The 12,129-nt window shown below is 36.0% G+C and overlaps 1 protein-coding gene across 2 annotated transcripts in view; it reads right to left on the bottom strand.

Moving 5' to 3' along the window:
* Positions 1-776: 776 nt before the first annotated feature.
* Positions 777-12,129, bottom strand: part of PPA2 (inorganic pyrophosphatase 2) — a 128,520-nt gene continuing 117,167 nt past the window's right edge. For both annotated transcript variants that reach the window (XM_074228766.1, XM_074228767.1), the window contains 2 exons: positions 2,474-2,513; positions 777-1,768 (listed from right to left, as the gene is read on the bottom strand). In XM_074228766.1, the coding sequence (XP_074084867.1) occupies positions 1,731-1,768; positions 2,474-2,513 (78 nt within the window). In that variant the 3' untranslated portion in view covers positions 777-1,730. The remainder of the gene's footprint in view (positions 1,769-2,473; positions 2,514-12,129) is intronic.

The following is a 12,129-nucleotide window of genomic DNA, read 5'->3' as shown; positions in this document are numbered from 1 at the left end:
ACACTAGATTCCTAACAGGTCATTCTTTCTCTTCTCTCTTATCACTTCAAACTATGCTTTAGTTCTTTGTCAGCATCACTTCCCAAATGCAAAGCTCTTAGGGTTATTTCTCTGTTCAAAATGTTTCAGTGAGCTTCAATACCTTACTAAGGAACATTCCACCTCCTACACCTGGCAATCAAGGCCTTGCATAATTTGGGGCTACCATGTCTTTCCACATAAATCCCCTGCCAGTGTCTTCTGATCAGGCTCAATGCTTTCTCAGCTACTTTTGAACCAAGCTCTTCCCTGTGTCTAGATTGCCATCCTAAACTATACAGTTCCATTTCTAATCATTCCTTAAATGTTAAGTCAACTATAACTACCTCAAGAAGTATTCACTGATCTTATTGGTCAGTCATGGCTATTCTTCCCTGAAATTTATGTAAAAGTATGCTTGTATCATTCTGATGAATTTAGACTATATTAGATTATAGTTATTTGTGTTTTGCATCACCCTCCCCCCGTAATAACAACCTAACATTTAGAGAAAGTCTGAATGATTCTAAAACACTCTTTTCAACAACCCTGTGATAGGTTAATTTAGTCCTATAATATGGTTAAGAACACTGAGGCTAAAGGAGGTAAGGAGTTTTGTCCATGTTCATATATTTGTCAGAAGGAACCTTGAACTCAGGTTTGTTGACTTCAAGGTTGGAGTACCTTTTTTTTGGGGGGGGGCAGAAATGGTAGGTTAAGTGACTTGCCCAAGGTCACACAGCTTGGCAAATATTAAGTGTCTCAGGTTGTTATTGAACTCAGGTCCTCCTCACTCCAGGGTTGGTGCTCTATCCACTTCACCATCTAGCTACCCCATCAGAGCACTTTCTACTACACTCCATTGTTCTTCTAGACTGCAAGTTCCATGAGGGCAGAACTTCTACCCTCTCAAATAAACTTCACATCTCCCTTATTTTTAACTCAGGAGAGTTGGAATTTAATATTATTTGTTGAATAGGTTAGATGTGTCTTGATCTAATGGTCTATTCAATTTTTCTTTGATTGTAATAGAAAGAAAGATAGGCCAAGAGTCTGAAAACCTGGAGCTTGGGACTTCCACCTACTTATTCACTAGCTGTGTGACCTTGAGCAAATCCCTTCACATGAGCCAATTTCCTTATCTTTAAAATGTCAACCCTATATAACATCTTGTAAGGTTCTTATGAGGATCACATGAGATGATGAGTATGAAAGCACTTTGTGTTCTGAATATATGTGTGATGTGAGTGTAAGGTATTATTAGGATGCAGATACTCTGATAGAGTTAGTATGAGACAAAGGACAGATGCAGGCTAAATGAGGCCCCCCACCTGTTTTTGGAAAGACATTTTAGTGCACTCTGAAAAGTGAACAATAATATTTACCAACACTCAGTTAACATATTAAATTTAGGATTCTACATTCATGCAGAGAAATAGTCATGACATCTGTGGATTTCCTTTCATGATCTGGAATGCCCAACAGTTCAAACATGTTCCTCCCAAGCTTTCCCTATGAAATCAAAATAACAACAATAGAAAGTTTGTATTTTGAGTAAATATGAAAAGAGAGAACAATTTGGAAGTCCAGTGTTTATTTGTATGCTGCCTCTCTCAAGATGTGGAAAAAGTAAAGTTTCATTAGGAAGGCAGTAACTGTGGTCTGAACTTGTTCTGTAATCTTTGGGAATGAAGAATGATTGGAGACTTCCATCACTTCTTAATAAAATGCCACCTGTGAATATCTTCATCTGTGGAGAAAAACATAGAGAGAGAGGGAGGGAGGGAGGGAGACAGAGAGAGACCAAAATTGTATTTTGATATCACAGTTTGATAGCACAAATGCTGATTTGTCTACTATATCCTAGGCACTGGGAATTTCACAAGGACTAAAAATAAATAGTCGCTACCTTCAGGGAGTTTAAATTCTATCAGAATGCTGAAACAGATGCAAAAACTTATCAATATGGAACCTTTTCAATTTTGTTTAAACTTCCTTTGCTTTGCCATCTCCTTGGCAAAGCACAAGTTTTTAGTTTCTCACACTTTCTCAAAATTTAAAATAAGCCAGGTCAGGAAAGCAAAAGCTCCCATATCTTTCCAGGCTGTAATATTATTACCCAATGACAGCCCTAAACTTGCCATTCACACATTGGCACGAAAGGATTAGAAAGACTGCGGCTGCCTGTCTAATAACCCAAATGGGCTACTTTTATAGAGCTGTTATTTATTAGCATACCATATAAGGAATACTTCTTACTTTCCCATGAAATCATGTCTGTGGATGCATTCCTTTATAAACATCTTGGAACTCATGGTAAGTAGTTCTCATTTTTTTACAATTTGGAAGTTGCAGGTCCTTCCCAGATCTTAGAGGAGATAATGAACTAATGTGTCTGAAAATTATTTAATATCTATAAAATATTATAACATATATTAAGCATTACATAACATACCTTCTTTGGAATTTGAATCTTCATTTACTGCAGTCGATGTCTATGAGATAAAAACAAAAAGCCTGTTTAATGAAGACTTTCCATATGGAGTCTAGAGCCAGAACTATTTTACTGGGAAATTGTCTAACAGACATACAAACACATTTCCTTGACTCAAGAAAGAAGGACCTGTACTTAAGGCACTATCATTTTCCTAGAGCAAGGGTTCTTAAACTAGGGTCTGTGAACTTTTTTTTTTTATTTTGATAATGAATTTCAATAAAACTGGTTTCTTTCACAAGTTTCTATATTTGACTCACTTAAAAACATTTTCAGAGAAGTGTTACACAGGCTTCACCAGACTGCCAAACATACAAAAATGGTTCAGAATCCCTATACTATTGGCATTATAATGATTGATCAAGAGATTCACATTAAAGATAAAAAATATGTCAAGAAAGCTTTTTTTCTGATTAGTCACAAGGAGTAACTAAGGTATTTGCTTCTGAGCATTAGACACAAATGGCTCATTTTTTTTCTCCCTTCAGTTGTATCCTCTGTTGAAAGACTTGAACCCCCCCCCCCCCGCAAAAAAAAGACTTGAAAACCCAATGAAGTTCACAAAGAGAGGTCATTTACATAGGTAATTTCTAGGAAATGTTTTCAGATGCTGGAGCCAGCCAGGGTTCTCAGCGCTGATTTAATCTGGTCCAGAAGAGGTAAGGGTAAGCACAGAAAAGATTCCTGAGAGAGGATCCCCCCCCCCCCCCCCCCCGCCCCGCCACTTCTAAATCTCTTGCATAGAAAGGACTCTTTCATTGAGCAGAGCAGCACAGATTCCTAGCTGTCTGATCCTGCTGACCCCCCAAATGAGAGTGACTCAGCAAGAACAAGGATAATCAATGTCAGCCTTATAAAAAGAGACGCATCTAAATCAGGAGGGCTTTCAAACATCCCCTTCTGTTTCCACTGTTCCTTTGAAGAAAAAGACAGTTCAGGTAAGGCCTGGGTTTTGTTCTTTCTCCTTAAATCACACCACAGGGAAGAACGTGACTGTAAGCAAAAAAAAGCTCACTCTACAAATTATGTGTAATTCATCTTGGAGGTTTTCCCAGGGCTCCAAGAGCAGCTTTATTAAGCTTCCTTGCAGAGCAAGTTGGCCATTTGGGAGACTCACGTCAAAGAGACTCGGAGCTGTCCTTGTTAATTTTGCAGATGGCAGCATTTAAAATTATAAGAGAAATAAGCATCCTGTTATATGGTGGGTGCCAGCTGAGGCTAGAGTCCCAACTGAACATTTCTAACTTGGTCAGCTCCCTCCTTCTTTCAAACTGGGGGTGAGAAGAGCAGACCCAACCATATTAAGATGGTTTTGATCTCAGAGGCATGGTGCTGGGAATCTTGCCATCCCAGGCTTTTTAGATAGCCATAGGGGAATGAAGGGATTCCTCTCTAGTTGGGACTCTCAGGCCTGGGCAGAAGCTCACATGCCTGGCTAGGAATCACATGCCAACTCAGAATTCCCATGTAGTAAGGGTTATTTCAGGCCACAAACAACAAATGTTCATTCAGTCTTTCACATGCACTGAGATGGCCACAGAGTCCACATGCAAAATTTCCAGTGGGCAAGAAACTCGCTACCTCAACCACTGAGAAGGCACTGGAAATGATGGAAGAATTGTTCATCTAATACTGTTTTGAAAGAAAATAACACTTTTCATAATCAAAAGTGTCAGTCCAGTGATAACACATTCAAAGGGACATATTGTTTTGTAACCCAATGGAATAATCTGGGGTGTTACATATGGTTCTGTTTTTAATGTTCTATGGAAGAGAAAAGAGATGCTTAAAAATAGGAATAAAAATCATCAAGGTATGCAACTGTAATTTAAAGGAAATAAAGAAATGCTATAAGGATGGGGGTAAAAAGGAATATTCAAGTCTTTTCAATATAATTTTACTTGGTGTGCTGGATAACTCATTGAATACAGGGATTATTTCATTTCTGTCTTTGTACTCTCAGCACTCAAATTAGTTTCTGATACATATGTGTTGATTGGGCAAATTATTTATTTCCCCAAAAGTGAATTCTACAGAAGAATTTAATTTCTCTGAATACAGGCCCAACTATAACATCTTAATTTTCAAGTTTAGACATATGCAACACATAATTACTAAATTGATGCCTTCAATTTATTTCCTATAGCATCAAAAGCTTACATTTTATCATTTTGAAAAGAAAATAGCTTAACTTTTCAATCTTTTAAACTTTGACAAGAGAATTACACTGGGAATTTGGGGTTTTGAGGTATTTCAAAGTCTCTTGAAAAGAAGTATTTCAAAATCTCTTGGTGGGTGGTGTCAAAGGATTTAAATATTAAGTAGATGAGAAGAAAAGTTTAGAAAAAGTTTTTCTTTGCAATTCTACTCTTAAAAATTGTCAAGAACTCTCTTGTATGAAATGAGAAAAGTTTAGAAATGGTATTTTGAATGATGAAGTTCTGTATTCAAATCAATTCAATACAAATTTATTTTGCACTTACAATATGAAAAATTACTGATACAAAAATGAAAAAATGGAAGACTCTTCCCCCAAAGGAGTTTATGATTTAGTGGCAGGTGAAGCATAAATACATAGCACCATAACACAAATTAGAAATAGAAAAGTATTAAAAAGAGGGATAACAAAGGCAAAACAGATTAAGGAAAGAACTCACAAGAGATGGAACCAGAATTTGGTCTTGAAAAGAAGGGAAGAACTTCAACAGGGGATGGCAGGCAAAGTGTGCCAATACAGTAACTGGGTGAGAGGAGAAACCTAGTTTTGCTAGGACATAGGTATATGAAGAGGATAAGGCAATTTTGAGGCATATGAATAATTGTATGAGAACCAGCAGAGAATTGAGGATTATAAAACAGACAGGAAGACCTAGGTCCAAGTCTTATCTCTGATATATAATGGCTATCTGACACTAGTTAGATGATAAAGGGCAAGGTATCTAGGAGTCAGGAAGATTCAGACACTAACTGAGTGATCCTCTCAGCTTCAGTTTCCTCATCTGTAAATGAGGATAAGAGCAGAACATATGTCATGGGATTGTTCTGAAGATCAAATGAAGTAACATGTAAAACATTTTGCGAATCTTAGAAATCTATGTGAATGCTAATGATTATTATTTTAAATTAACCTCTTAGTGACTCAGGCAACTCTCTAAAACTTTAAGGCTTCCAGTAGGTGCTGATCTGCTTTGATAGGTGGCGTTTTCTCTACCAGAAGGTTCTTCTCCACAGGACTGATATCACAGATCTACTTTCCCAGGTTCTTTCCAAATTAGTGCAGATGAACCCAATGGGTTAAGAACTTAAGCAATTGGAGAAATAGAATTTGAAAAGTTACAATGGAAACCACATCTGGCCAAAACACAGGTAGTAAATAATTATGCTGGGAACAGGTAGCTTATGAAAGTTAAATTTGCCAACAGCATTTTAATAGTGAAATCTTTCTCTTTTTTGCATTGGCAAAGAATTAAAAATTGCTGAACACATTATGGTATAGGAATGTGACAGAATATTATTGTGCTGAAAGAAATGATTCAGGGATACCACTACTGGGTCTGTATACCAAAAAAATCATAAAAAAAGGGGGAAAGACCCATATGTACAAAAACACTTACAGCAACTCTTTTTGTGATGGAAAAGAATAGGAATTTGTTAATGGAAATTGAGGGGATGCTCCATCAATTGGGGAGAGGATAAATGTGATAGAACAAGAAATCATGAGTAAGGGGCAGCTAGGTGACATAGTGGATAGAGCACTGGCCCTGGAGTCAGGAGTATCTGAGTTCAAATCCTGCCTCAGACACTTAATAATTACCTAGCTGTATGGCCTTGGGCAAGCCACTTAACCCCAGTGCCTTGCAAAAACCTAAAAAAAGAAAAAGGAAAAAAAATCACAAGCAAGTGGATTTCAGAAAAACCTGCAAAGACTTACATGAACTGATGCTGAGTGACATGAGAGTTAGAAGAACACTGAACACATAAACAGCAACACTGTATGATGACCAACTATGAGAGACTCATATCTCCTCAGCAGTACAGTGATCAAAGACTTGTGATGAAAAATATCATCAAAATTCAGAGAAAGAACTATGGAGTCTGAATGTAGAGTAAAGCATAATATTTTCACTTTTCTTAAAAATTTTTTGGGGCTCCCCCCTTTTGTTTGATTTCTCTTTCACAACATGAATAATATGGAAATATGTTTAACATGATTGAATGAGCATATAAGATTACTGACTGTCATAGTGAGGGGAGAGGGAAGGAGGGAGATGGAAAAGTGTGGAACTCAAAATCATATAGAAAATGAATGCTGAAAATTATCTTTACATATAATTGGGAAAAATAAAGGAAAATTTTTTTAAAAAAGAAATGAAATGATGTACAGAATGATGCCAGGAAAATATGAGGAAATGTAAATAAACTGATGCAAAATGAAATGAGAACCAGGAGAAGAATCTCCATAGTAACAGCTATATTGTAAAGATATTCAACTGTAAAAGAATAGTAACTCTGATCAGCACAATGACCTAAAACAATTCAAAAAGACTCATGATGAAACATGCTATTTACCTCCAGACAGAAAGATGAGGGACTTAAGAATGCAGATTGGAGCAGACTTTTTTTCTCTTTATTGCTTTTTTATTTAATAAATAAATGCAAAATATGTTTTGCATGATTATACATATTTGTAATATTACTCCATTCATACATGCATGCATGCATGCCTTGGAAAAAGGAAAGAGAGAATTTGAAATTTAAAAAAGGAATTTAAAAACTTTGCTTTTAAAAATCATTTAAAAAACTAATCATAAGAAAGTTATTCATTAAATACGTGTGTATAAAAATACTGAATTCTTAAATATATAAACAAATATTTATGTGTGTAGGTTGGTTGCTGTTTAGTCATTTCAGTCATATATGACTCTGTGACCACTTTGGGGGATTTTTCTTGACAAAGACAAAGTGATTTGCCATTTTCTTCTCCAGCTCCTTTTATAGAAGAAGAAACTAAGGCAAAGCAGGTGAAGTGATTTGCCCAGTGTCACATAGCTGGTAATGTCTGAGGCCAGATTTGAACCTAGAAAGATGAGTCTGTTCCCTACAGCACTTACCTGCCCATTATCGAAGGAATCATTTAGCATAAGTATAGATGTGTAAGTATATACGAGTGTGTGTATGTATGTATGTGTATGTGCATGTTATCTGTCTTAACAAAAGAAGGCACAGAGTCATTCCTGCTTTTTCTGAATAAAATATAAACTGTAACTGAAATGCTGGATCAGACTTATCCATGTCCTGGTCCTTTTGAATTGTGCAGATCTCCTATTACAAAAGTCTGTTGGAAAGTTAGCCTATTTAAATTTCCTGTTTAAAACCAGCAGCTGCTTTTGCTAGTCCTGCCAAATATTTCAAAGAGGGTTGACAGAGTACAAAAATAGAATAAGTGAAAAACTTCTTATTAGCTTAAGAAGAATTGCAAAAACCAAGGGATAAACTATTACTGTATCCACAAACCTATTACTCAGCACTGCACTTTCAAGAGACAGGACTTTGGGATTATCTCTCTTAAAATATCTACCTTGTTAGGAATGGAGGGTATGCACTTTCCTCATCTCTAGCCCAATGAGAGCCTACCCTATCTTACATAATCAGTTTTCCATCATCTTTCAAACAAACTCAGAATTAATATAGTAGAAAGAGTAACATGGCCTTAAAGGAATTTTACCCAGTTCTGTAATTTAGTAGGCATTGAGACATGGAGCAACTGATAACTTCCCCACTCTCAAGTTTCCCAATCTGTGAAATTTGAAGAATAATTCATATGCTTATAACTTTATAAAGCTGTTGTGAAAATAACTCAATATGTATAACACTTGGACTAAGGAGTTCCAAGAAAGGTCCTGGGTATTAGCCTATAATGTGTACAATAAGGAAGATTTTGGTATCATTTGGTATCATTATACATTTTAAATAAGTAGCAAGCATTCCTTTTAAATTAGTGACAAATTTTCCCTTATCAGGGAATGCTTAAATGCATGCATATGTCCTTCCCTCCCCCTCCATATCCATAAGATATTATAGATCCACTGCTGCTTTTTCTTTTTTTTCTTTAGATTTTTTTTTTTTTAAGTAGCTTGCCCAAGGCCACACAGCTAGGTAATTCTATTAAGTGTCTGAGGCTGGATTTGAACTCAGGTACTCCTGTCTCCAGGGCTGGTGCTCTATCCACTGCACCACCTAGCCACCCCCACTGCTGCTTTTTCTAAATAAAACATAAATCAAATTCACTCATCTTCAGTTTCTCTCTATTGGCTGCTTCACTACTGTTTGCCAATAGTTTCACGATTTCCCCATCTTCCCCATCTTCCAAAACTTCTCACTTTGTTTATCCCTACCAACTTTTGTCCACCCTCACTATCATTCCACCTTTTTGTGGAGTACAGATATCCTTTTGTGTACCCATATATCCTTCCTCTCACTTTCTTCCAAACCTTCTGCAACTTAGCTTCTTTCCACATCACTAAAATGAAATTTGTCTCTTCATTGACTGAGAATCTTAACTGTCAAATCTAATGATATTTTCTCAGTTCTCTATTTTTCTTGACCTCTCTACAATCTTGACATTGTCAATAACCCTTTTCTCCTCATCTCTAAGTTTTTTGTGACTGATTTCCTCCTACTTATGTAAATGCTCAAGAAGCTAGGTGGTAGTGCATAGTGTTCCTAACCTAGAGTCAGGAAGACCTGAATTCAAACCCAGCCTCAGATACTTATAGCTGTGTGATCCTGAACCAGAGATCACACATCGAGTTCACACATAGAGTACCTGTTTGTTTCAGTTTCCTCAAGTGTACAATGGGAATGACAACAGCAATATTGGTCTGATTCTTTACTGACCAATAGCTCAGATAGGAAAATTACATAACTACTATAAAATATCAGTAGGTGTCTTTTATTTTGCAATCTACATCTTTTGTGTTCAGAAACCTGAATTCCTCAGAAGACATAAAACCCCTATCCACTCTCTTTAGGAGAAGGTGCTCTTCAAATGGCCCCCAAACACTTGGCTAAAAGGAGGCATGGGTACATTCCTTGGTCTCCCTATGCTCCTACTATCAAACAATAGATCCCTTGACTATGTTTAATTCATCTCAATAATCAAAGAGGTTGAATAAGCCAGTTGAAATAATTCAATCCTGACTAATAAAGAATTAACTTTAACGAAACACTTTCCTTAAAGAGAAACCCAACTATGGCACCTGTAAGAAATCCAAGCCTGGGGCTCCAGATGAATGGTACACAGGAATTTCACAAACTAGGGTAAGTTAAAGGAAAACAAGAAGAGAGAGCACCAAAGTGGACTGCATGCCAATTCACACCTGACTTCATATAAAAGGCACCTCGTTTTAATGGGTCAGGTTTGAAGTTTTAAAAAGAAGTACTATGGCCTTCACAGAACAAAGAAAAATACAACTGAGATGATTTTTCTGCAAAAATATCTCAAAAATGTGTCAATGACATTTTATGCTCCCTTCCCCCAATTCACCTGGGGATGCAACAGACATGTAGAAGTCTCTTTGTTTTCCCTCTTATGAAACTGTTTATATCTCCTTCCCCACGATGAATTCTTAAATTAAAAATGAAAACTTTAGTTCTATGTGCACAAACATAACTACAGGTAAAATTTCACTTTAAGAAAATAAAACTTTTGTTACAGTCAAATTTCTCTTTTTAGTTTTTTTTTTTTTTGCAATACAGTCACAATTTTCGTAAAATGCAAGCCTAGTGCCTAAAAGACTAGAGAAGGCATATATATGTTACATATGGGTTCATGTTATGTTTTAAATTTTAATAAAATTATCTAGTTTTATGTGACTTAAATTTCCCAAAGGAAGCCTAAAAAATCATCCTCAATAACAAAAAATAGTAAGGAGGAAGTAAAAAATAGAGCAAAACCATTGTATCAAAAATGTATGGTATCATATTCAGTGTTCCACACATAGACTTCACATCTTCAAAGAAGCAAGAGAAGGTGTCTACTTGTATTTTTCCTTTAAAATAAAGCTTGGTCATTATAATTTTTCAGTCTTCAATTACTGTATAGTTCAGTGAATTTTTCATTTGTTTATCCCTACTACCAAATAGTTATAATGGATGTTTGTAAATAATAACAAATGGGGAAGAGGAGGGGTAGAAGAAAACTGTACCAAAGGATACTTGGTCTCTTTCAAAAAAGTGGTATTTAAAAGTACAGAAAGTTAAATACCCACTTTCTAAATTCAAATGAATCTAAGTTTTGTTTTTAATAAAACTTCATATTTTAAAAATATTTTGTCAGTATGTTTAAGTCTGCAAAATGTCATTTAAACAAAAGGCTGATCATTCAAGTTTTGCAGATGCTTTGGCAATTTGCTAAACTGTGAGGTTAAAGGTCTCAACAAAGGAACCCAGAGCACTTATTTGTCTCTATTAAAGGTTACTGGAAACCTACAATTTCATTTCATTGACTCTCAAATACCAATGACAAGGTAAAAGCTCTTTACCAAAAAATAACAAATGATTTATAAAATCTTGAAAGAGGATTAGCTGATCTCTCTTCTACCTCTGAAAATCATAATAGTATGAATAGTCTTACTAAAATTTCCAAAAGTACTTCCATTTGTTTTTAAAATAATTAATATCATGTGGGGATTCACATTACGTAAGAGATAGAAGTACCATGGCAAAGGGGCCTTGCCAGTATGCTGTTTCCTTCTTAGTGTTTGTTTCACCAGAACTTGCCACAGTGTTTGGAACTTAATAAACACATGTGCTAATTTTTTTTTTAATTTTTGCAAAGCAATGGGATTAAGTGGCTTGCCCAAGGCCACACAGCTAGGTAATTCTGTTAAATGTCTGAGGCTGGATTTGAACTCAGGTCCTCCTGACTCCAGGACTGGTGCTCTATCCACTGCGCCACCTAGCTGCCCCAACACATGTGTTAATTAATTAATTGGCTTGATTAAATAGTCTAACATGTGGAAATGGCCTTGGGCATGCATCTGTTACTCAAGAATTCACACATTATTTGTTACATCCAAATTAGTAGATCAGTACTGGGATGGGCTTACTGATATGATTTTGTTATACAGAACCATAATGGTATTAGCTGAAAAGGGAAAATTCTATTTGTACAAGAAAGGATAAAGCTTGATAAAACATGATTATTTTAGAGAAGGTCAATATAATGAAGCTGGCAAATGTTTAGAGCTGATAAGAATACTTTCTGAGAAATATGAATCGATCCATCACTGGACCCACAAATTTGTGCATATGCATCAATATTCTAAATTATAATTAAATGTAGAACAAAATAAATGAAGAGCAGAATCTTAAGTCAAAAGAACCAAAGAAAATTCCAACCAACAAAGTAATTAATGGCAGATTAAGAGGGCAAATTCAGTACTAGCTAAACAGGGGATCTAAAGATCATGGTGAGATGGAAGTGACCTCAATATCCAGGTAGCACAACTTCTTCATTTTAAAGATGAGGAAACTGAGACTCAAGGTTAATGGCTAGCCTAAGATCACACAAATGGTAAGTGGCATAGGCAGGATTTCAACCCAAACCTTCGAAT

Source organism: Macrotis lagotis, chromosome 3, assembly GCF_037893015.1.
Source record: "Macrotis lagotis isolate mMagLag1 chromosome 3, bilby.v1.9.chrom.fasta, whole genome shotgun sequence".
Classification (NCBI taxonomy): domain Eukaryota; kingdom Metazoa; phylum Chordata; class Mammalia; order Peramelemorphia; family Peramelidae; genus Macrotis; species Macrotis lagotis.
The sequence above is the reverse complement of the archived record's forward strand: the minus strand, read 5'-3'. Positions and strand labels throughout refer to the sequence as shown.